At 38.3% G+C, this 26,711-nt stretch overlaps 1 protein-coding gene across 6 annotated transcripts in view; it reads right to left on the minus strand.

The window, feature by feature from the left end:
- Positions 1 to 26,711, minus strand: part of MUSK (muscle associated receptor tyrosine kinase) — a 95,240-nt gene that overhangs the window by 46,417 nt on the left and 22,112 nt on the right. For all 6 annotated transcript variants that reach the window (XM_007449781.1, XM_007449784.1, XM_007449783.1 and 3 more), the window contains exons 3-5: positions 25,200 to 25,351; positions 20,454 to 20,581; positions 18,100 to 18,241 (exon numbers count right to left, since the gene is read on the minus strand). In XM_007449781.1, coding sequence (XP_007449843.1) covers positions 18,100 to 18,241; positions 20,454 to 20,581; positions 25,200 to 25,351 — 422 coding nt within the window. The remainder of the gene's footprint in view (positions 1 to 18,099; positions 18,242 to 20,453; positions 20,582 to 25,199; positions 25,352 to 26,711) is intronic.

A 26,711-nucleotide genomic window follows, 5' to 3' on the forward strand; every position in this document is an offset into this window, starting at 1 on the left:
TTTCCCTACCTCCACCAATCAAGTCCGTGGCACATTCTTATTTTTTTTAAGTATCAAGGTCATGTTGGCTAAAAATGAGTTTTTTTCCATGCTAAAAACTGGTCATCTAGACACTTGAAAACTGCAGAGATTTCCTGTTTGCCACACAGACCTTAATCAGAATAAATAAATAAAGGTCCATAGTTGGACCAGATTGGACCTGAAAAATTATATTTGAATGCCTTTGGGCTGTGCATATCTTTCTAGTTCGTCAGCACAATTGTGCTTATTTCTAAGCTTAGAAAAAACGCTTTTTTTTTTTTTTTTCCACCAGCCAAATAACTATTTATGAGTGCCTGAGATGGGCAAGGGACTTCTCTGGGAATATTAAGTGTCTTTATTATCTGGCTGCTATATCTCCAAAATTTTGTTCCACTAAAGTTGAAGGGCCTAATAAGTAAGTTTTGAGAACTTTATTTACTCATCTCTTACACTACTCTCGCTAGGATTCTAGAGCAAGTACAGGTAAATCCTCAGTCTCCTTTTAATTTTATACCGTGATCTTTTACTGGGCTGTATTTCTTTTTTTTTTTTTTTTTTTTGCGGTACGCGGGCCTCTCACTGCCGTGGCCTCTCCCGTTGCGGAGCACAGGCTCCGGATGCGCAGGCTCAGCAGCCATGGCTCACGGGCCCAGCCGCTCCGTGGCATGTGGGATCCTCCCGGACCGGGACACGACCCCGCGTCCCCTGCATCGGCAGGCGGACTGTCAACCACTGCGCCACCAGGGAAGCCCTACTGGGCTGTATTTTAAAGTAGACTCCGAGGGCAATGCTGATTTTCCTTTGCCATCTTTCACCTTGTTGTTACTATTGTTATTATTGTTCATTTAACTTGATTTGTTTGGAATTGGAAGCAGTTTTGAACTAATGCACCCATTTCCTCCACTCCAGATATGTACCAACTCAGAAGATGAAAGAATGTCTAAGATTTGCCATTTTCCTAGGAGGAGGTCTGGAAGTTCCACCAGAAATTATACTTTCGTATATAGACTCTCAAAGTTTTTTTCTACACACAAATGCAAATATACATCTTTATAGATACATATTTACATATGCTTAGGTATGAATATACACATTCACATTCACACACATGCGCACACAATTGAGGTTACTTTACATTAGAGACAAATATGCAAGAATACCTGCAAACTATTTAAGGTTGAGTACAAGCATTCAGTGTATGAGATTGTTATTTCAAGGTCAAACTGTAGTCCTAGTTTTTCCATGTATCCTGCTTGCCTAGCCTACCACGATCCCTCTTGTCTTCTAAACTGATTGCTTTACCTCTTATCAATTTTTACATATTCTGTTTCATGGTCTTTATTCTCACTTAATTGTTAAATTTTCGTTTAATTGCCTTATGTGTACTGCATCAGTCTTGTCTTCCAATGTGATTTGTAATCTTCTTTGCGGGGTGGGGAGTAGGGGGTGGAGGAGGGAGCAGAATAGCATACTTTGCTTTTGCCGTCTTTTTTCCCCCTAAAGTCCAGCACAGTCTCTTGTAGAGAAAGGAAATTCTTTAAAAAAGAGTTGGATAGTGATTCATTTTCCGTCTCTGCTTTCTTGGGATTGTTCAGTAGGACATTTAGAACAGAGAATCTGAGACTTCTCATATTGGAATAATCTGAGATAAAATCAACATCCAAGTTAAAGAGGATATCCATCATTTTCTTGAATACTTTGGTTTATGAGGAACTCAGCATTATCATATCAACCCATTTTGAACAACTACGTTTTAAAAATATATACATACATATTCTAAATCAAACTAAAATCAGTCTCCTTATAATCACCCCCCCGCCAAGACCTAGTTCCTACTTCTATCCACTGGACAAAAATGAAAAAAAAAATCCATCAAATATTTTCATTTTTCCAAGCTTGCTAGCCCCAGTTTACCATCCGGACTGCTCACTTTTGAACCACCTCTTATCTTTCCCTCTTTTCGTAATTTATCCTCTTACCTTGTGGTACCAGGAACTAAAACTAACACACGCCTAGAGTCTCACAAATTCAAAGAATAGCAAGACTCTTTCTAAATACTCTACCTCTATGAATCTAAATTTGCGTAAGTTTTTATTTGTGTTCATATAATAAAACAGGTCATTGGTTCCACTGAAAGTTCTGAATACCCAATACTCATTTCTGTATTTGCTTTTATTAAGGTCTGTCTCCCCAATTTTGAATATGTGTGTGTGTGTGAGAGTGAGTAAATATGACTTGATTCTAAGGTCAATTAACTTTTTTCTACTCAGTTCACCGTACTAGTTGATAGGAGAAGCAGTTTGGAGGGGAAATGTATTGTTATATAGAAGGAGGGAAAGCCATCAAGGTTCTCTGGCGGGGAAATGTATTGTTATATAGAAGGAGGGAAAGCCATCAAGGTTCTCTGGCGGAAGTAAAAGGAATATATTTAGTTAAATAATACAGGTCATGTAGATCTTGTAGAAAGAAAGAAATGAAACCAGAAGAGAGAACAGGCAGACCTGTGAGACGGTTTCCATTCTTTTGACTGTAAGAGTGAGGAAAGCCAAGCAGATAGTAGGAATTTGGCTATCTAGAGTTGAAGTCTCAGTGGAGGCTGAAATAGCACATTCTTTGCTCTTTGTAGGGTGGCATCATTTATAATTTTCTTCTTAGGCAATATCTTAAGGAAATCTCTGGTACTCTAAGAATACCATTCTAGGGCTTTTTCTAAGGACATACTCAGAAATTGGGAAGTCAAAATCATATTACTAGAATTGTTTCCTTACAGTTATATATAATACCCTTAAAACAAACCAGGCAAGTGGATCTGGGTTTGAGTCCTCACTCTACTGCTTATTAGCTGTTTGATCTGTGATATTTGCTCAACTTCTTTGAACTTCAGCTTCTTCATGCAGAAAATGTAGGTATTGACTCTCCCAACTCATAGAATTATGAAGATTAAGTGAAATGATTTGTACAAACAAATTAATACAGCCACTAAGACACAGCTAGAAGGTACTGAGGGCTAATTTTGAAGCCATGTCTTCTAGCTCTTGCTTGCTTTCTTGCTTGCTTGCTTGCTATTTCTATCTCTATGGTATCTTCCTGACTGATGAAAGCTGTTCTTCCAACTGACTTCAGAGGTAGAAGGTTATTTTATTTTATCTTGTCTTTAAATTTCAGTCTGCCTTAGCTGGCTGCATCCCAGATACTGATCATGTTGAATAGCCTTTCTGTAGGTGTTAAAAGCCTGTGCTTAAATCCATTCCTCAATTATCCGAGAAGAATCACTCTAGAAAGAGAAAGCCATTCTTCAGGCCCTATTCTTAAAACATAGATGCTAATCAATATTAGATTATTTGCATCCATTCTTAAATAGGCTACATTTGTCTCATATAGCATTGTATTTTAAGAATTATTGAGTCAGAGATGCCTGTTAGTAGACAACCATCACAAAGAACAAAAAAGGTCATTTTAATTTTTAATTTTATACTTAAAAAAAATGGCTCAGGGGTGGTTGAAAAGAAATCACAGTGAGGCTCTGTGGTACTTTGTTTCTGAACAGATTCTTCTTTTGTTTTCTAATCATTAAAAGAAAACCTGACAATAGTAATGATAAACCGAAGTAAATACCTGGTTTTCCTTTCCTGACTTCTTGGTGGCTAAAGCAAAGAAACCCGATCCTGGTGTGCGGCCACTGTTTACATTTCTGTCCCCTTTGAAGCAGAGCAATGCATAAAGAGGTTTATCCACTGTGGCTCCATCTCTGAAGGGATGGGAGCACAAGTTCCTTTAGAAAAACATACGTGGTACCCTCACAAACTGTGACTCTCTCCTCCAAGTCAGGCTGGCCCGCCTCTGTGACATTTCAATTCTCGAAAGTGGCTTGGGTTGGGAACATTTCTGTGGACTTTGAGATAATAACATTTTCCTAGCTTGTAAATATGGATGGTGAATAATGACTGTGAGTAAGACATGTTTACCAAGGAAATCAGACAAGAGCCACACAAAGTTAACTTGTTTTAATTTCAGTCCTCGATGTAGCTAGAGCAACTATTAGGAATATTTTTGTTAAAATGCTTCTGAAAGTACATTACAAGCTTAACTGTAAGTCAGAAGTTGAATTTCGGTTCTGATTCACCTTTTTCATTCTTAAAAAAATTATCTTCTGGTTTTAATGGGAGGAGATGCTAAACAGCTTGATGATGAGGACAGAAGTCGTTATTAGTTTACCCTTTCAAAAGGTTTTTATTTGGGACTAATTTTAGATTTACCGAAGAGCTGTAAAGGAAGCATACGAAAGTTCCCAGGTTACTCTTCACTCAGTTTCCTCCAATGTTAACACTGTATATAACTACAGTATATTTATCAAAATCTTCGTTTACTTTTAAATGACATTTTGACCTAATCGCCTGAAAAGGAAGATACCTGAGCTCTGACAGTAGTCAAAGAAGCTGAAGTTTAATAAGAACCAGCATTTTCAAATTATTTATTTATTTTTTAGCTAACCAGAAATTTTATCTGGGAAAAGAAACAGGAGTCACAACCTTAATCTTAAGTGACACAGTAGTAATCCCGGTTGTCCAAAGTGGCTTGGCTTGGGAACATTTCTGTAGCCTTTGAGATGGGATTCTGGATGTTCCAATAGGACCATAGATAGGCCTCCAAACTGTAGGGTCCCATGCTGATGAGATGGTAGATATACACCCATTTTAAAAGATAGCATAGACTATAAACTCAAATAGCTTTTGAGTCAAACTGCAGCTCCTTCCGGTCTTCATAGCACATCCAATAGATACTATCCCAAACTCTTTAGTCCATCTTTGACTCCCTGGTTAGGGGTCAGTGTGCCTGTGCTAGCATGATAAGTCTGCCTTTTCCCCTCCCTCACTGAGATATGATCTGTACCATGAGCTGCCATTCATCCATCAAAGCCCTGTGGGACCTCACCTCTCTGAAACTTTCCCTGACCTTTCACTGTCTCCCCTGTCGTGTGTATGTATCCTGCCCAAACTTCAATCATTGCAAATATATTGAACTTTAATTACTGTAATTACTTGCTTGCATGTTCACCTTCCTCACTAAATTTGAAAACTTTTCAAGAAATGAACTATGTCTTATTTATCTCTGTAACCTTGGATTTACCTCACTACATGCAATATAGTAGGCACTCAACAAATGAATGCAGCTATCCTAATACTAATGGTGAATAAGCTAAGTTTCTTCTTAAATTTTTAAGCTTCATCTGAAATGAAGACATTCCAGGTAGAAATCTTTAAATCAATGTTTCTCAAAGTGTAGTTCATAGACTACCTATGTAAGGATCATTTGGGAGATTGTTAAAAGGCCTTAACAGAGACGCATCAGATCTGAATCCCTGGGGAATGCAACCTAGCACTATGCCTTTAAATAAGAGCTGATGTGCACTGATGCTTGGAAACCACTACCTTGGAGGAAGAGTTCCATTAGTCCATCAGCTTTGTCATTTCCATCTCTTTTCATAGAGAATTTTGAAGTGAGTCTAATCAATGGTGTGACAGTAAATTAAATGAAATTAACAACACATTAGTTTTAAGAAAAGGAGACCTCTTGTTGGTTTAGTGTAAGGGATACTATGACTAAGCTTCAAACTGAATTCTGAGATACATGCAAGCTAGAGCAAAAAAGAAAATAAAGTACATAGTTCTCGCTACAGGAAGGAGAGCGAAATGGTCTCAAGAGAGACCATTGTTTTCTTCCCAGGCACTAATTTTTTTTTTTTTTTTGCTGTACATGGGCCTCTCACTGCTGTGGCCTCTCCCATTGCGGAGCACAGGCTCCGGACGCGCAGGCCCAGCGGCCACGGCTCACGGGCCCAGCCGCTCTGCGGCATGTGGGATCTTCCCGGACCGGGACACATACCCGTGTCCCCTGCATCGGCAGGCGGACTCTCAACCACTGCGCCACCAGGGAAGCCCGGCACTAAATTTTTAAAGCAATTTCTCACTTAAGATGTTTTGCAGAGCAGTGAGTGATGGAATGATCAATATTTTCAACAAGAGTTTTGGCAAACAGCTGTTTCTGTAGTGAATAAAATATGATGTAAGCTTGGGGTATGCACTAAGGTTGCCTCGACTTTCCTGATTTTTTTTTTTTTTTTTTTTTCCTTGCGTTATGCGGGCCTCTCACTGTTGTGGCCTCTCCCATTTGCGGAGCACAGGCTCCGGACGCGCAGGCCCAGCGGCCACGGCTCACGGGCCCAGCCGCTCCGCGGCATGTGGGATCCTCCCGAAACGGGGCACGAACCCGCGTCTCCTGCATCGGCAGGCGGACTCTCAAGCACCGCGCCACCAGGGAAGCCCGACTTTCCTGATTTTATACTTTTTTGCGGGGGACAGTTTGATTCTAAACAGCCCATTTCTAGTTTGCCGGTAAAGGCACATCTTCATACAGCTCCTTAGATAAGCATCCTTATATCACTTGTCACAATGGGGCCAAACCAAAGTTATAATCTCTAACAAGTACCATGAATGTAGGGACAAAGCATTGCTGATTGAGGGTAGATTTATGTTCTTTGGAAGCAAGAGAAGCAGTTGGTAATGTTGACATTTATTTATGAAATTTGAGAAGCCTAACCAGCAATATTCTGTGGATAGAAGTCATCCAGCTTCATAACAATGTAAAAAACAGACAACAGTACCAACAACAGCCAGTATTAATCGAAGAGCTACCATGTAGACACTGTATATATGCTATCTCAGCCCCTTTTAAGAACTCTATGTTCCAAGTCATATTGCCCCCATTTCACAAAGGGGAAATAGACTTGCAGAGGTTAAGTAAATTATCCAATCTCACGTAACTAGTAAGTGGCAGAGTACTGATCTATGTAACATAAACATAGAAAAGAAAAGACTCAAGAATGGGGTAATGACAGATGTCCTGGTCTAGGGGTTAAGACATCCAAGCTCTTGGATAACTTAGGCAAAGTAATCATTTTTCTGGTCTCAAGTTTCCTTATCTGAAGACTAAGGGATTGAGCTATAACTTCTAGGGCTCATTTCAGATTTTAAAGTCAATGGTTACTCTTCTGATAGAACCAAAGTTAATAAAACATCAACTCTAGTCTAGATAAAAATTTAGTTTTTGCATTGAACTTTATTGCTTCTACCTCAAGGATAAAGATGACACGTGGAGTAGAGAGCTGTAAACGTCTTTCCAGTTGCTTAAGTCGTTGCTTTCGTTGTACTGAAGTTACTTTAGTTCTAGAACTAATATTGATAACTATTATTTGAATGATAATAGTTGAGTGATAATAACTGAGTGATTCCAAGCACTCTTCTAAGAGCTTTAAACATGGTATTCAGGTTTATCCTTTTTCAACTTGTGAGATAGGAAGTATTATTCACCTTATTTTACAGGTAGGGAAACTGAGGCACTAAGAAACGAAGTAACCCACCTGAAGTTAACATAAGTAGTAAGTGGTGGAGGCACGGTTTGAACTTAAGCAGTTGACTCTAGTCTCTGGAGCCCAGGCAGTTTTCTCAAAAATCTAGAGCCCATGTTATTAGCCAGTACATTAAATTCCTTCCAAAAATCATGCCTTGTACAGCTTATCGTTGGTGGAAATAAATATACTAATTAAAATTTGAAAGTCACATATTGGATCTCTGAAGGAAACAGGTGAATGTGTTATTTGAATTCCATATTGCCATAGAGTCCTGAAGGCTTTCTGTGATACCTTTGCATGATTCAAAATAGCTACGTTTTGAAATTAAGCCCAGTGATGGCATGGTCTTCTCTGTCTCATACAGCGCCTGGTGTATTGCTCAAGGAATCTTTGTTGGACGAATTAATGCATTAAAGAGAAAGAATTTTTCCTTTTTTTGGTGAATGTATGTTTGAACTTGTGCATCTCATTTTAATACCTAAACAATGAAAATAAAAGCTTACTCCAATTAGAGGATGCATATTTTAGGTCCCAATAACTTTTCATTTCAAACGATGTAATGTCAACATTGTATCAATTTGATTATCTTAAATAATTGAAGACAAATCTTTGAAGCACATTTTCTTTTCTTAAAAGCGATTAAAGAGGGCCTAACTGTTCTTCACCTTGAAGTATTATATGTTCAGTGCATAATCATTATATAACATTTTTTTGTCCTTAGAGAACTTTACTGACAACTCTTCAACTAAAGGACCACTTTACCATTGTTTCTCAAAAGCGCTACAGAACTTTCTAGATGGGAATGCAGCATAATCTCCCCTAAAGTCGAAATCAATGGGTCAAACCCTTCTTTTAGAGCATGCACCCTATTAATCATGCACATTTAATTTTCCCCATGATAGCCCCCCGGGTTATCGAAGGTTTATGCCTGTTTCTTTTCTTTGGTTTTTAAATACACAGTGTACTCATGACAGCAAATCAAAGCTGTTAGTGGCATCAGGCAGGTAGAATTGATGCCAGGAACAGGGCCACTGCAAATTTTATTAAGACTGCAATCACTGAGAGCACAGCACACGTTGGGGGTTTAAATACCTCTCTCTGTGGCATTTGTCATATTAAGAGCTGCAGCATAAACAAAGGAAAAAGCAAATCAAATGTATGTAAACATTTCTAGATGCAGTAAGGAAGTCTGATCTCTAGGAAAGAAGACAGCCAGAAGTCTAACATTTTTGAAAACAGTCCTGATCTCTTAGAGTTAGATCTCTTGCCATTTGCCTCTGGGACATCCTATGTGTGTATTTGTTTTGGTCTTTTAGAGTTCTACTTATATACTGTGTATGTTTGCCAAAAATCTTCAACAACAACAAAAGCCTCCAGTAGACCAGGTCATCCCTAAGGATACATCGTGAAGCTTTTCAGATTGCAAAGGGACTGACAGCAATAAAGTGCCCTGTTCAGTGTTGGGCAACTCTTGCTCTGGAGCCGATCAAGTTTGCCAAATGGCTCACCTTCCCTCCTCCTCACTCCCCAAAATGCCTCTCCCAAGTGTGGAGACATGGGTCTATTTTTGAGGCCCCCTGCAAATAAGGAGTTGTTTAAACATTAGAGGAGCCTACTATAACCCTCTATGTAGAAGGGTTCTGTTCTCTTCTTGGTCTGCTTCTAGGGCTCTCATTTGCAGCTTTATACTGATGCCAAGCCACCTCTTTCCACTGGTGGTCACTGACTGAGAACCCTTGGTTCTAGGCTCTCTTCTGCCTAATCTTTTCCTCAATGGCTTAAAGCTCCAAGAGGAAACAAGGCAATAATAGAAAATGCAATTAGCAGGGAGCCCAATCCATTACAACATCCATCTATTTTAATTTGGATCTCAAGTATTCTACACTCAACCAGTTTCTATACACAAAGCAGGATTCATCTGAATGTGATATTCACAGAATGTATAAGATCCGCCCTGAGCGCCAAATAAATAAATCATTTCATTAATAATTAAGGCAAAGGATATAAGGGAAGTATAAGGGAAATATGTAAGAATATAAGAGAAATATAAGAAAATTAGATATTTGTAGTTTTTTTTTAATGGATCCTTTCCAGTGATTAAAAAACTCAGAACAATGTTCTTTCTGGCTATAAAAAGAATAATTACATTATCGTATTAGAAGTGTTTAATTTCTGTGGTGTAGTGTTTATGAACCATTTTTTAAGGGAGAATATCCCTCTCATCAAAATTGGAAAAGTAAAATAAGAATCTGGTGCTTCAGAGGTCATTCAAAGCCTCCCTTGATGTCAGCCTCTCCTTGAAAACTTCAGCTCTACCACTCAGATCATCACACTCCATGGTGGTATCGCCCTGCCACTGAGTACTCTGGAGTACTGAGTACTTCCGAGTACTCAGGAGAAAACTGTTTCAGTTAAAGACACATAGGAGAAACAGTAGGGATCATTCTTTGGATGAGCACATGCCTAAGGTAGAACATGAAGTAGATTGGAGAAAGAGACAACGCTGTCCCTTGACTTAGAAGAGAATTCCTTCCATAGGTCCCTGAGAAGTCACTTTGTCTCCTTTCAACCAAACAAAACTAATGCAGCAAGTATCATTGTTCAGGGCCGGCAGGGGGAGGGGAGACTACATAGAATTATGCTGCTGAAAATGATGTTTTTACCTCTGTGAGGAACTAATTAAGAGAAATGATCTCAAACAGAAGGAACATTTCTAGTTAAATATTAAGGAAACCTTTCTGAGCCAATATGATTGATTTATCTTTGTTTTATAATTGTATATTCATTCTTATATCTGGAGACAGCTAAGGAACCATCTTAGCTAGGGGGCAGAAGCCACAAACAAGGTATGATTGCCTTTAAGCTGGGTAAGACACATCTCAATTTCAGATATATTAAAATGCATAATAAACAAAAAATTAGCCAATGCTTGTTGTAAGAAACCAATGACTGTGAGATTCACTCCAAATATGGTAAAATATTTTAAAATGAACATTTAGAAAATGAAATTTTCTATGAAATATGACATACAGATTTCTCTGGCCCTCATTTATCCTGCCATGAGGCCTATCCTAAAGCCCACTGTCACAGAGGTACCCGAGAGAGGGGTTAACATTTCCAGAGGGAGAGCCTCCATAGTTGTGAGACTGACAGCTCTTTTCTGCATCCCAGGTGACTATGGAATTTGGGAAACCAGAGATTTCCCTGCCAATGGCAAATCAGTATAGCTATATAGTTCTCACCCAGGAGTGCTTCACTTTTCTGCGTGAACTTACTGTTATTTTACTTTATGAGTCAATAACACCTAACCAAGTGTAGAAAATATTCATTGAGAAATCAGAACCCATATGGAATTTTACTTTGGATCGTCCAAGCTACTACAGAATCGTAAATTCCAGGTTTCTGCCCATAATCAAGAAAGAAGAGTCAAACGAGGAGAGAATTCACCAGTAGCTGCCACTCGTTGAACCTTTTCACTTCCCACTCCCTTACTTCCTCAGCTTACTGTCTTTACGGGTTAATTCCCTCCCTAAGGAAATGGCAGCTTCTGTGTTCTGTTCATCATGATCCCACCCTGAACATTCTTCAGCCAATAGGCAAGAGTTGTGAATATCTAATCAACATAGGGATCGATTGCCTTTGACAACACTTTTCCCATCCCTGAGTTTGTTCTAGAGCAGAATGGAGCAACAGAGCTACAAAAATAATATGTAAAACCAACGAACAGAAAGGTTGATGTCACTTGATGAAAATAGTATAATATTTGGAAGAAGTCATTTTTTCCAAAGCATAAACACAAGCATTAATTCTTCCTCATTATAAAGGTCTCTTTATAAAAGTTCAGAAAGTATAAAGCTATATAAAGTTTATGATGGAAGGTTACCAACCCCCCCCCCCCATGTAATTCTATATGCAGAGATGATGACTATTAACAATTTGGCATTTATACTCCAGTGTATAATATATAACATACTGTTCTTTAACTTTTTCACTTATGAACACATTAATATTTCTAATGGGTTAATATTTCTAAAGAAATAGGATATTGCCTTGCACATGGTAAGCACTATGTAACTATTAATTAAATTACTACTAATAAAAACAGCAAATATATCGTGCTTACTGTGTGCCAGTATTAATTCATGTAATCATTGCAAAAACTTAAGAGGTAGGTCCTATTTTTACCCCTGTTTTAGAGATGAGGAAAATGAGATTCAGAGACAGGAAACAGACCCAAGTCACATATATGGTGGAAAGTCTTAGAAATTAATACATATAGATCGATCTCATCCTTTTTAATGGTCACACAGAATTTCATCACATATTATGTCAGTCTCCTATTGATGCAAATTTAAATTATTTTTTAAAATGTACTATTATAAATAACTTTGTGATAATCTTGAGCGTATACTTCTGTAAATAATTCCCTTAGATAAATTTTTAGAAGTTAAATTATTGAGACAAATCTATACACATTTTAAAGTTTGATGGTTATTAAAAACATATCCACTAGGCTACACCAAATTATAAGAATAATTGCAAGTGCTGGTTTCCCACACCCTGTCTATTGTTGTTATTCTAATTGATGTTCTTTGTAAGTAATCTGTCTTTTCTTTAATAATTAACATCACCTTTTTGTCTTTGGTTCATTATAATGTGTCCGGGTGTGCAAATATTTCTATATCTGCTCTTTATTTTTACTATTGGGACTTGGTGTACATCTCGTACTTGAAGATTTAAGTTTTCATCGGTTTTGGCAAGTTCTCAGGCATCATGCTTTTGAGTATAGCTTCTCTTGTATTTCTCTATTCTCTCTTTCTATAATTTATATCCTTAATTATTTCTTTTTTATCCTTAATTATTTCTTAAATTCAATTTCATCTTTCCCATCTCTCTGCACTGAATTCTTAATTCTGAAGAGCTGACTTCTAATGTGTGAATTCTCTCTTTATCTCTAATATACCATTATTCAACCACTGAATTTTAATTTTAACCATTATCTTTTTCATTTGTTAAAATTATATTTAGTTCTTTATCGGAACTGTCTTTCTTCTTCCTAATGTATTTTACTTTTTTGCTGTTCCTCCTTTTGTGTCTTTAGTTTAAACATATTTATTTTAGAGTATCTATTATATTGTGTTGTTAATCGAATTTCCTGGGGTTTAAATCACTTTGTATATTGTGTCAGCTAATTCTCACTCAAGGCGGGTTGTTTCCTGTGGATGCGATAATTTTGTATTGTGAACTCATCCTCAGTGTGACTTTACCTATGAAAACCCTATGTAACCTGTGTAAGGTGTTTCTTTTTTCAGCTTTTTTGTTGTTAAATTTTTGACCAGGGACTAATTTAAAAAATTTTTCTTTTAAAGTATGGTTTATTTAAAATATTGTATTAGTTTCAGGTGTACAGCAAAGTGATTCAGCTTTTTTTTCAGATTATATTTCATTACAGGTTATTACAAGATATTGAATATAATTCCTTGTGCTATACAGTGAATCCTTGTTGCTTATCTATTTTATGTATTTTTATTCCTAATTTGTCCCTCCCTCTCTCCCTCTCCTTTTTGGTAACCATAAGTTTGTTTTCTGTGTCTGTGAATCTCTTTCTGTTGGGTATGTTGATTGATTTGTATTATTTTTTAGATTCCACATATGTCTTTCCACATATTTGTCTTTCTCTGAATGATTTACTTCACTAAGTATAATATCATCTAGGCCCATGCATGTTGCTGCAAATGACAATATTTCACTTTTTTTTTTATAGCCAGGTAATGTTCCATTTTATATATACCACATCTTCTTAAGCCAGTCATTTGTTTATGGGCACTTGGGTTGTTTCCATGTCTTGGCTATTGTAAATAGTGCTGCATTGGGGTGCATGCATCTTTTTGAATTAGAGTTTTCATTTTTTCTGGATATACGCCCAGGAATGGGATTGCTGGATCATATGGTAGCTGTATTTTTAGTTTTTTAAGGAACCTTCATACTGTCTTCCATAGTGGCTGTATCAATTTACATTCCCACCAACAGTGTAGGAGGGCTCCCTTTTCTCCACACCCTCTCTAATTTATTATTTGTAGACTTTCTGATAATAGACATTCTGACCAGTATGAAGTGATACCTCATTTTGGTTTTGATTTGCATTTCTCTGTTAATTAGCAATATTGAGCATCTTTTCATGTACCTGTTGGCCATCTCTATGTCTTTTTGGGAAGACCTGGGACTAACTTTTATGTTAATTTCTCCAACTGGGGATTCCCAGACTGGCTGTGCTGGCAGCATGAATTCAAAACCAAATCTAATTGAGATACAGTCCTGAGTGTTGGCTATTCATTCTTATGAAGAATGAATATTGGCTATTCTTATGAAGAGAAAGACAAGCCTCTGTGTTGTCTTTCTATGCCAATGGGTAGCATTTTTCTGGCCTATCTTTTCACTTCCGTGGTTCTCAGCTTTATACAAGGGTATCAGCGCTAACTTCCACTTCACAGGGACCCAAGACCTTGACTTCTTCCCTTTAAGAGTCTTAAAACCAACCTTCTACATTATAGAAATGGGCACTTGTCTCATTACGTGGAGGACAATATGCCCAACCAGCTCATGATCTTACTGCTCTGCTTTTCCAATTTCTATTCGTTCCTGACTTCTCAATATTTCCATTTTTTCCTTATGAAACTAACTATAACAACTATGTTATAAACTGTAACAACTAACCCGGCATTTCTGGCTGTTTGTAGTAGGAAGATTTTCATATTGTCTTGTTGGCCGTGTTGCTGCAGTTCTAAGTGTCTAATCCCAGGTGTGTGTATTTAGTACCTAAAGATTCCATGAGTCATCATTTCAAGCATTCTCTTACAATATTCACAAATCCTTTGCCCTCTTTTCTTTCCTGGCAAAACTCCAACGCTTATACCTTGCCTTTGGATTTGGCTTTCTACTTATTACAACTTATACCTGTACTGCTGAGCAGCCCTGCGGGAAAACCTGCAGTGAAGCAAATTGATGCCACTCTGTCTTCATAGTCCTGTTCTCTGCTAAAATCTGAATGTTGCCCAGCAAGCCTAGTTTCCCTGTGAGTCATTTCCCCCGTTCCCCACAGCTATTTTAAAACCTTTCCACTCTCCTCATCCCTCTGCCCCCCTTTACAGAAGTATTTTCAGAAGATAACCTTACTTCCTACTTCCGAGAGGAAATAGAGCCCATCAGAACAGGGCTTTCTCAAATTCCATCTGCCCAACTTATGAACTCATTTACACTGGCAGACGCCTCTTTTCTCCGTCTCCCTATTACAAGGAAGGAAGTTTCTTCTTCCTGTCTGAGTAATCATATAATTGACCACTGAAGCTGGGATAATTTTGAAAGTAAAAGAAGGACTCTATTAATAATTATTCCAGGACAACAGGTGTAAACCAGAACTGTCCTGGGCAAACTGGGACATGCGGTCACCCCCTATATAAAGTTTATTGCTGAATACATCTCTTTTGCCTTCCCAAGCACCACAGTCCCTTGAACATTCCACCTCTCTCCTGTATATTCAAATTTTCCTTCTCTCTAGGTTCCCTCTCGTTAATATTTTAACACTGTCCATGTTTTTTCTTAAACATTTCAATCTTTTAAAAAGAGAAATCATGCACAACCACGCTTCCTATGTGCCAAAGATGCCTCCAACTACTGCTAACTTTTTTGACTCATCTCTTTTCTCTGCCAAATTTATCGAAAAAAATTGTCTACATACACTGTCTCTCTTTTTTTTCAGTTCCTGTTCTCCTTCATTCACAGAATTCTGGCTTCTTCCCCATCCCCATTCTGACATTACTCTTGACAATGTCACACATGATTCTCTCGTTTTTTAATAGAACAGACAGTATTCAGTGTTACCCCATTTCTTAGGTGCCTCTATCTGTGCAGCCTTGAGTGAATTAGTTATCCTCTGTGTTCCTCGGTTTCCTAAAATGGTACAATTACAGGCCGTTCCTCAGTGACTATTAGTGAAAATTAAAATAAAATAATACGTGTAAAGCATTTAGGATTTTAAAATGTTAGCCATCCCGTTGCTCATCCTTTTCGAAAAACATCCATGTTTGGTCATGGTTGAGTTAGATGGTTCCATCAGTAATTTTGCATGCCACTGTTTGAATCTTTTAAGGCAAGGCGTCAGGGTAGAATATCTTTACATTGCCATTCCAGAGTCCCGGCGGCCTGAGGATGGCAATCTAGAAAGGGAGCTAGCTTTACTTCTGTGTCCAAGGGTGTTTCTTTCATGTTTGTTATGGCTGCTAAGATTTAGCAAACACACTGTACTAAATCCATAACCTGGCATGCTTAACCTCATTAGAAGCTCACAATGGCAGACAAACCATATCTTTCCCTGACATACCTATTTGCCCTCAATGTAGCCCCACATCAAATAGCACTTACAGGGCTCTCATTCTGATTTGCTCAAACTAATTTGCAGAGTTACCGATATAATACGTAGCAAATGCTCATCTGTCCTAACTGACCATGGCCAGCTTCATCTTTAGCCCTCACCATTGCCAGGACAGCAGGCATTTGAAGGCACAATGGGATTCTTCCAGTGACTTCTTAGTTGCTTTTTCACCTCCTCTGAGTTGTTGGTTGAATTGGCCCTTCCTTTAAAATAGGTCATGTTTGCATTATATCTTGTGGACATGCCTCCACTATTTCTTTAGGTGGAAGCCAATTTTTCAGAGCTTCAATAGCCAAAGCAGATTTTCGGCAAAATTTATCTTCTAATAGTAATAATTATAGTTGATACCATTTACTAAATGCATATTATATACCAGCAGCTGTGCTAAGCATGTCACATATTTTCGTGTCTATTGACTAATAAGGATTAGAATGGAGTAGAAATAGACATGCGTGCTAAAATGAGCATCTTACCTACTGGTAGAGTAACTTTAAATGATATTATGAGCTCTCAGTACTAGCAAGTTTAATAAAATCTCTAGCATATATTACTTACTAACACAATGAGCATGATCGTTTCAGTGTTTGGAAGAAAGGAGAGTGTTCAGTTTTACTGATAGGCATGATACAAAACTAAATGGCAAGGCAAGACCAAACTGTGTAATTGAACTCCAACTAATGAGATCTGTGATAATTTTCTCTAGGCCAAAGCTAAACCAAATGGTTTTAATATCTTTGAAGACAGTAACCTAAACAATCAGTATTTGATGTTATAATTCAGTGGGCTCATATTTCATACCTTGAAGAGGGAAATGTTTATGATCTTGTACACAAATGGATAACACTGGTTCTGTGTCCCTCCACATATAGTTCAAGGAAACACTGGATCTAGGCAGACATTCACTGTGTCTGAAAGTGGGACTGAGTGTGTTTGTATGTTTATTTAATTTTCACTCAATAAGTTACATCAGGTGGTTGTTGCATTCTGAGCTTTAAATAGCACTGATAATTTAAAAGATATTAAATTCTAGCAGCTGTGCGAAAAATATATTCTTTTTACATCTGACAACCACTGTTCCCTCCAACTATTCCCTCATTCCTTTCCATGAACAGTTAATTGAAATGAGATCATTAAAGCTGTGAGAAGAAGGTCTAGCTAGGAAATAAAGATAATCTTAAAGGAGCTAACAGAAAACTGTACGATTGAGAAGGAAGAAATGTAGGAAAGGGTCGATTTTGGCCTAAGAGAAGGGTGACATCAAAGTAAGCTATGGAGAAGCTGTGAAGTCTTCCCCAGCCGAACTGTAATTTGTGCCAGTGTGTGACAATCACTTTATCAATCAGATAACAGAAAAGCAGAAAAGGAAGTGATAACTCTTATAGTCAACATTTACTGAGTTTTACAAAGCGTCAGACACTCTGCTAAATGCTACCAGTAACTTATCTCATTGAATACTCACAACAAACCCCACTTTGCAGATAAGAAAACTGAGAGCCACAGAGGTTAATTCTAAGGCCTGTAACAGGAGGAGCTGGGAAGAGTTTTGCACTCAGTTTACTCACCTCGTATAGGCACGCTGGTAGTTTCTATTTTTAAGCAAAATATGTTATAATTTTAGGTCAAGAAGGAGCTGAGGACCAAATGGATAGAATCCCTAGCTCGATCTGGATTCTGATTTCCCAGTGAAGATATTTCACAACCAGTTTTTGGATTAACTGACTTTAAAGGAACACTTTAAAAAACGGAAAATATTTTGACAATGTAACTCATAGAAGTAGGACCATTTGGGGTTATACATTTTGAGCCAGTATTATATTTTTCTCAACCCTCTGTGACAATACAATTGGAAAGAAGTTACTTTTTTTCGTTTCTTTTTGATACATTTTTAAGACACGTCTTTTACGCTGAAAAAAGATAAAATGAATATCTTCAAGTTTATAAACAAGGGAGAATTGTCCAAGCCGAGAAGACGTTCTAAAATGATATCCTATTGTTTTAGTATTATAGTGACTTCAGTCGGTTTTGGTTAATTGATGGGCTATAGATGGAATATGACCTGTTATACAAAGGAACGTTTTTTTCTCGTTTCAATTTTTTGAGTGTTGACCTAACGGTCTAATATCTGGAATAAATGAGGGAAATGAACTTCCTACTGCCTCGCTGTTTTGCAAGCTGAAATGCTTCACAGTAGAGCGTGAGGCCCTCCGCTAGCACTGTAATGGGAAGGAACGCAGCTCCTTACCCTCAACTTCCAGCTTCGCCAACTTGGAATATGCCGTCCCGAGGCTGTTTTTTGCCACACATCGATAATGTCCTGCATCTTCCTTTTGCACATTATGAATCCTTAAACTCCCGGATTCAAGAACCGCAGTGCGGGAGTTTTCCTGCCAGGGACAGGGACATGAATTAAAAATGGCCATAGGTCTGTCAAGGACACATTTGCTATATTTCATCTAGTCATCACTATCATTCTTATCAAAAATATTATTTTAACATTTATTTGGCATTTATTATGGGTAACATACAATAATAAATGAGACAGTATTAAATTACCGAAATTAATTTTAATAACAATGCCATAAGATATAGTTATTTTTATTTTCTTTCATTATATGAGGACCCCAAGGCTTACTGGATGTCCTACATCAACAAGCCTTATTTTAGGAGTTTCTTTGATATCTAAAAAAGTCACGTCCAGGTCTGTTTGATTAAAAGCATTGCTTTTAACAGCTACGCTTACTGCCTATATGGTATCCTTAGGGGAATATATATCCTTTGAAAAGTTCGAAAATTCTACAGACAATACAAAAACTGGTCTTTATAGTTAAAATGTTACATCTGTCTTCTCTCTGGGGACTCTAAATTCAGTAGTATATATAGAGCCACCGCCTGCTTTTATTGTAGAAAATATAACAAAAGGAAAGCCAGAAAATTATATAGATTACCATAAAAAATGAAAATTATTTGTTTTATTTTAAATAAAACAAAGCTAATTGATATTATGTTTTATTTCAATTAATTGACATATATCAACACCTATGTATTCCCCGTGGAATACTCTGAGTACAGAAATATGAAAAACATAATGTCTTTGACCTCACTGAGTTCACAGTTGGTAGGTTATATAAGGATGGAAAGAGACGATGGTGATGCAGTATAGTAATTTATCAATAAATGTAGATACAAAGCAGTACAAAATAAGCATGTGAATAATGCATTTCAAGTTTGACTACTGTACGTGATTGAGGTTGTTGTCAAGGTGGTTTGTTCACCAGTGTTGGGTCTTGATGCTCTAACTTCACTCCAGAATGTTCTCATTCCTTTTCTTCCAAACCTTATTTCTCTCTCTCCTCCCAGAAACTATTTGTCAGGTCTCAAGCTTGGAGCTTAGTTCCATTTTTTAAATCTCTTGAGTCTCAAAGATTCAATGTTGAAAAATAAATGATTCAAATACCAACCAACAAAAAAGACTGTAGCTTTGCTCTGCTTTGCCTCCTTTATCATCCTTAACACTACTGGTTCCTATCTCTTTTTTCCCCTACTCAGCCCCAACTGGAATGCCTTACAATTTGCATATATGGGAACAGAAATATTAAAGTTTGGTTAAATGTTGTACATGGAAACAAGTTTATACTAAGTTTATAAGTGTGTGACTGAGTTTGCAAAGGATTGTTGTATTTGAAAATGTGTTGTATATACTTTTTTTTTTTAACATCTTTATTGCGGTATAATTGCTTTACAATGGTGTGTTAGTTTCTGCTTTATAACAAAGTGAATCAGTTATACATATACATATGTTCCCATATCTCTTCCCTCTTGCATCTCCCTCCCTCCCACCCCCCTATCCCACCCCTTGCATTTATTTATTTATTCTTATAAATTTATTTATTTACTTTTGGCTGCGTTGGGTCTTCGTTGCTGCACACGGGCTTTCTCTAGTTGTGGCGAGCGAGGGCTACTCCGGGCACTTAGGTTGTTTCCATCTCCGGGCTATTGTAAATAGAGCTGCAATGAACATTTTGGTACATGACTCTTTCTGAATTCTGGTTTCCTCAGGGTATATACCTAGTAGTGGGATTGCTGGGTCATATGGTAGTTCTATTTGTAGTTTTTTAAGGAACCTCCATACTGTTCTCCATAGTGGCTGAACCAATTCACATTCCCACCAGCAGTGCAAGAGTGTTCCCTTTTCTCCACACCCTCTCCAGCATTTATTGTTTCTAGATTTTTTGATGATGGCCATTCTGACTGGTGTGAGATGATATCTCATTGTAGTTTTGATTTGCATTTCTCTAACGATTAATGATGTTGAGCATTCTTTCATGTGTTTGTTGGCAGTCTGTATATCTTCTTTGGAGAAATGTCTATTTAGGTCTTCTGCCCATTTTTGGATTGGGTTGTTTGTTTTTTTGTTATTGAGCTGCATGAACTGCTTGTAAATTTTGGAAATTAATCCTTTGTCAGTTGCTTCATTTGCAAATATTTTCTCCCATTCTGAGGGCTGTCTTTTGGTCTTGTTTATGGTTTCCTTTGCTGTGCAAAAGCTTTGAAGTTTCATTAGTTGTATATACATGTTTTAACATAACAGTCACTTACCCTGAGAGCACTGTCCCCCTTGATCCACGACACTGATGGTTTGGGATTGCCCATTGTAGTACATGGTAGAACTGCCTTTAATCCTTCTATTATTTTTATGTTTATGGGAGGACGAGTTATTTTAGGTTCTAAAGGGAAATGAAGGTTAAAAATTAAAAAGCAATATGGCTTTATTAAACTTAGAGTTTCTAAGTTTATGTTTAATTATAAATATACATTAAAAATATTCTTAGGCTTATTATAATACAGAATTCGCCAAATGCTAAGACATGTTTTTAGTGGCTATCAAACAAATCATTTTTGAAAATTTAGGTTATCTCTGTTTTATCTTATTTGAAAAATCAGTTCATAAAACATATTAGGAGTTTATAATTATCATAGTATTCTGCACTTTAAAAATAGTTAATAAAAAGTTGATTAAAATAAACTGATAGGGGCTTCCCTGGTGGCGCAGTGGTTGAGAGTCCGCCTGCTGATGCATGGGACACGGGTTTGTGCCCAGGTCCGGGAGAATCCCACATGCCGTGAAGTGGCTGGGCCCGTGAGCCATGGCCGCTGAGCCTGCGTGTCCGGAGCCTCTGCTCCGCAGCGGGAGAGGCCACAACGGTGAGAGGCCCGCGTACCGCAAAAAAAAAACAAAAACAAAAACAAAAAACTGATAACAATTCAACATTACGTAATTCATAGCAACAGGCATGAAAACATATGAAAGTAAAGTTTTGATATAAGTTTTATTTGTATAATTCTGAGTTATGACCTACTTTCCCTTTGGTTTCCATCTTAATTTGACTATTAAGTTTGATGATTAAAAATTAGATACGTTTATCCTCTAGAAAACAAATCAAATGTTACTATACTTGTAATCAGAGAAATTCTGTAATACAATTCAGAGTAACTCTACTCTGCAAAGCCAACTTGTGTATACTGTTCTGTGAAACACTCCTAAATTAATTTTTTCAGAAGAAATAGTTTATGTCAGTTAATTTTTATTCTCCAACATTGAGCTTTCAGAGGAAGACGTTATTAAATCTATTGCATAGAAGTATTGACAAGTTCAGGATTCCAATTATTTTACTATTTGAAACATTCATAAAATAATGAAAACTACATTTATTTCCTAAGGAATCTTATGTTACAGATACAAAACAAAGACTGTCTTTGCAGGAGAGACTACTGAGAAATAGATGCATTTTATTTCTTCCAGGTCATGTGCCATAATCAATTTGTTACTTTGACGTAGAAGAGCAGGAAATAAGGAGTTTTGCTCTTCTACTTCAATTTGTGTGTGTGTGTGTGTGTGTGTGTGTGTGTGTGTGTGTGTGTGTGTGTGTTGGAGGGACATGGTTTGGTGGTGGTTATAAGTGATATTTGCAAAGACTGCATGGTTTATTGATTTTTTTTTTTTTTTTTTTTTTCCGGTACGCGGGCCTCTCCCCGCTGCGGCCTCACCCGTTGCAGAGCACAGGCTCCGGACGGGCAGGCCCAGCGGCCATGGCTCACGGGCCCAGCCGCTCCGTGGCATGTGGGATCCTCGTGGACAAGGGCTCGAACCTACGTCCCCTGCATCGGCTGGTGGACTCCCAAGACCCTCCCGGACCGGGGCACGAACCCGTGTCCCCTGCATCGGCAGGCGGACTCCCAACCACTGCGCCACCAGGGAAGCCCGGTCTGTTGATTTTTAATGTAGCCATTTATTGCCATTTAGAGGTGGTATGATCCTGCAGTGTGGCAAAGATACAAGACAGGCTTTAAACATGTTATAGGAAAATATCAACGTTGTCACTTTGCGATCTAAAGCATACAATGCTCATTCTCATCAATGACAGTGAATACCTACATTTAGATAATGACTAGGCACCTCAATTGTGAGTTGAGTTGTCATACAGCTATTGGCAAAAGCTTAGCTTAGGAGTTGATACATCTGTGATATAGTCAGAGTATTATTCATTCCTTCCATTAGGCTCCCTGAACTGATCCCTATGGCAAACTTGAGTCACAGATAATGTCTTAGGCAGAAAAACTTTGCTTAAAGCAAATAACTCCTGTCTTCTCAATGAAATAGATGTCTTTGTCATCTGCTGGTGAGAGGTCAGGAGAACCTTTGTGGGCAATTGAATATTAAGAAAACTAGGAATGAACTGAGTATTGACGTGGAGTCATGGATTCCCCACCCTAAGGGAGCATGATTCAGGTGGAGCCATGAGCACTGACTAATCAGAACTGGTCATCTTGTTGAAGTGGGATGCTGGAAGTGTCCTGCTATGCCAAGACTGAACCCTTAGTTGTTGGACCATAAGGAATCTGGGGGAGGGAACTCCCGAAGGAGGTCTGAGGGTAGTTGGAGTAGCGATGGGGGTGGGGACCTTGAGGGTCTCAGGAATCAGCTCTTTAGCAGGCAGTGTGGAAGCATTCCAAAATTTTAACAGTTGGGATGGCCACACCAGTGTATACCCACCTGAATGGGTGAGCTTTCCTAAGGAGAGAGTGGAGAAAAGAGGAGGAGAGAAGAAAAAAAGAGGATTTAGGATAGAACCAAAGTCAAGAACATTTAGTGCCAGGAAAATATGAGTAGTATTCAAAGGAAAAGTAGTACCGCAAAGTAGTGAAATACTTAAATGTACTCTGTCTTCGGAATCACACCTTCATTCTTCAGCAAAAGAGAACATCCCAACCTCCTTACTTGGTGTTCTTACTGCCCCACATGCTGAAAGAAAGCCTGCTTGTGGGTACATCCCAACCTATTTGCCCTCAGAACCCCCAGATCAGCTTTCCCACGATGTCCCACTAGCCCCACTACATACCTATTATAGTTAATCTCGGACAGCATTTATAGGTGTGATCAAACGTAAAAGATTAACAGACATGTGAGAACAACCATGAACGTGAAGAAAGAGAATCAAAAGAAAATCAAAACTTAGCCTGAAGAAAACAGAAATAAAGCAGGTGAAAGAAGAAAATGCTTTAAAAAAAATGCATTAATAGTATCCTTAGATGAGTGAATGTTGCATCATACACATAAAGTTGGCTATGAAGAAAAGGAGCAGTCAGGGAAAAAATAATACCTAGAAATTAAAAATACGGGTTTTTAAGATCAAATTACAGAATATAAGGTCAGAATAGCAGAATGGTCATACTGAAGACCAAATTCATGATACAGAAGGAAAAGCCAAATAAATCTCCTAGAAAGTAGAATATCAAGATAGATATGTAGGAAATACGAGGAGAAAAAATTGGAGTGCAAAATAAAGACCTTCAGCCACACAGACATTCAGAAAATACATCTCACGTACTCACACTGAAAAGAAGCAGCAAACCACTTCCTCCAGCAAAACAATAACAATAAAACGAGAAGATAAAAGATGTAAGAAATAGTGATAAAATCAACAACAAAAACTCATCACAAACGTTCCGGGTGGAACTGGATTCCACCATGCTTTGTATGGGGCCAATATGCATGTTTCTGTGATTTTTCCCATCAGTACTGTGACGTCAGAGAGGAGAAAATAAAGGTTACTTCATTACAAGGTTGAGAGTTTACAAGCAGCAGGTGCTACAGCACAGGGGGTCATGAGATTTGAGGATGCTGGTAAGGGCTGCATGATGATGCCACACTAGGTAGGACAGAGAAAAAAGTGAAGAGAGAATTGGATGAAGTGCCCATTGGCGGGGTCGATGGAACAGAGACCCCTCCAATGGAGTTAAGGGCAGGAGAACATGACCATGATGGTGATCGTATGAAATGGAAGGAAGGGTGTGAGCTAGACTCTGTTCTTAGCTGAGAAGGAGACAGACGGAGTTTGTGCCTTCTGTTTGGAGGCACATCACGAGTGTGGGAAACTAGTTTCCTCATCGGACAGAGCTGGAAATAGAAATGTCCATGTTCAGGATGTGACCTACTGAGGTTTAAGATTTGAAATACAGTCCATTTCCTGGGGGTGACAAGGTCATAGATTGGGTTGACTGATAAAGAGTTAAGGCAAACATCACTGGACTTGTGAAGGTCAAGGAGCTATAGGATGAAGTGGATAGTGGCTCTGAATCATGGCTGTTGAAATCGCTTAGGATAATGGCAGGAGTAGGAATGGATAGAAATTTAATAAATCTGGAATCAAAATCTTTGAGAAATATGGGAGAGGACCTAGAAGCGAGTAGCTGACTTGATGAATAGAGTTAGAGAGAATGTCAAAATGGCAAAAGCCCTCATGAGAGGAAAGGTTTTGCACAGGAATACAAAATATAATGGCTTAAAAGCCACAACGAAACATCAGTACATGCTAGCCTTGTTGATACGAAGTGGGGAAGAAATAGCCTCTCTTTAAGCAGAAAAGTCACTCAAGTTTGAAAAGTCGCTCAAGAAAATCAAGTTTGAAACAAGGCAAAAGGGTAGGAGAAGTGTCTGCAAAGAGGTTTTAGATTAAAAGGGTGTTTGGTTGCAATGAAACTGTTTTGAAGGTATGGGGTAAAGATTCTAAAGGGAAGTTCCTGGTGAAAGGTGTCAGGGTGGCGCAAATAAAGAGACATATAAAGGCATGAAAATGGGAGACAGTAGAGAACAGTGAGGCTTGCCTGTAGGATGGTGGTTGATGGCAGGAATAAGAGGTGTGGGACTGTCTCAAGGTTGTGATTTGAACTTGAACTTGTCTGGCTGCCTGAATATGCAGGTATGCGGGAGGCTCTATTTACTGCCTGCTTCAAAATGTACCAAGTCAGCTTTGAAATCAATGGATGATTCTCTTTCCTACTCACTCATCTTCACTTGCAGAGCTCCACAGCTCTCGGCAGCTCCTCCCACGCCATTGTTGGCTATGCAGCAGTAAATGCCGTCATCGCTGTCTTCCACGCTCAGGATGGTGAAGAGCTGACCGTTCTCCCGAATGCTGTACCGGGTGTCAAAGAGCCTGTGGGTCGCAGAGGATTATGGCAGGTTAGGGCCCCATCTGTGATGTTTTGGCTATGATTAAATGATCAAACAGATGGCTTACCAATGGAGGAAGTAGACTAAAGGTAAGAGGAAATTCGATTGAGTTCTGAATAACAGAATAAGCTTATTTGGGAATTGAAAGCTAACATTATATTCTAATCTTTCCTAGGCTCCAATAATCAAAGCAGTGCTGAGTCCTTCAAAAATAACTTCAAAAGGTGATGTCTGTTGATGAGACCAAACATAAAATTTATTTAGGAAAGTGTATATCATTACCCAAGATATGAGTTCTGCCCCATATTTACTGGGAAGTAACAGCTAGATAATGAAAACACACACACACACACACACATAAGTGCGACTAGCAGAAAGGGATAAACAGATACTCACTACTGTATACAAAACAGATAAACAGCAAGGACCTGCTGTATAGCACAGGGAAATATATTCAATATCTTGTAATAACCTATAAGGGAAAAGAATCTGAAAAAGAGCATGTGTGTGTGTGTGTGTGTGTGTGTGTGTGTGTGTGTGTATGAACCGAATCTCTTTGCTGTACACCTGAAACTAATACATTGTAAATCAACTATACCTAAATTTTAAAAAATGGGAAAAAAGAGAAAGAGTTAAATATTTATAGAAGTAACTACCACTTAACTATTTGTTCATTCATTAATCAAATGTTTGTTGAGTGCCTAACAAGTGCCGGGCACAGTTCTAGTTCCTTGGGATACATAAGGAAACAAAAAAGATTCAAACTGTAAAAATACAGGTTTTACATATATTATCTCACTAAATGACATGCAATGTGAATGTTGAGAAGGGAATTAGGACAAAAGAAAGAAATTTGAGAGGAAGCGTCAACCTAAAAGTGAGTTTTATGACCAAATATCCTTTACGCTAAATCTGTATATTAGGCAGAGTAAAGCACCCCACCCCCAGCAAAGATCCATGTCTGAATCCCCAGAACCTGTGAATATGTTACCTTACATGGCAAAAGGGATTTTGCAGATGTCAAGGATCTTAAAATAGAGTATCCTGGATTATCCAGAGGGACCCAGTGTCATCATTAGGGTCCTTAAAAGATGGAAGAGGGAAGCAGGAGGATCAGAGGATGAGCTGTGACGGTGGAGGCAGAGTATGGAGTGACACAGCCGCTGGCTTTGAAAATGCAGAAAGGGGCCAAGGAACGCAGGCAGCTCCGAGAAGCTAGGGAAGGCAAGAAATCAGACTTTCCTCTGGAGCCTCCAGAAAGCATGCAGCCCCGCCAACACCTGGATTTTCGCCCAAAGAGCCCTATTTCAGACTTCTGAACTCCGAAACTGGGAGATAATAAA

The sequence above is a fragment of the Lipotes vexillifer genome, unplaced genomic scaffold, assembly GCF_000442215.2.
Source record: "Lipotes vexillifer unplaced genomic scaffold, Lipotes_vexillifer_v1.1 scaffold230, whole genome shotgun sequence".
Classification (NCBI taxonomy): Eukaryota; Metazoa; Chordata; class Mammalia; order Artiodactyla; family Lipotidae; genus Lipotes; species Lipotes vexillifer.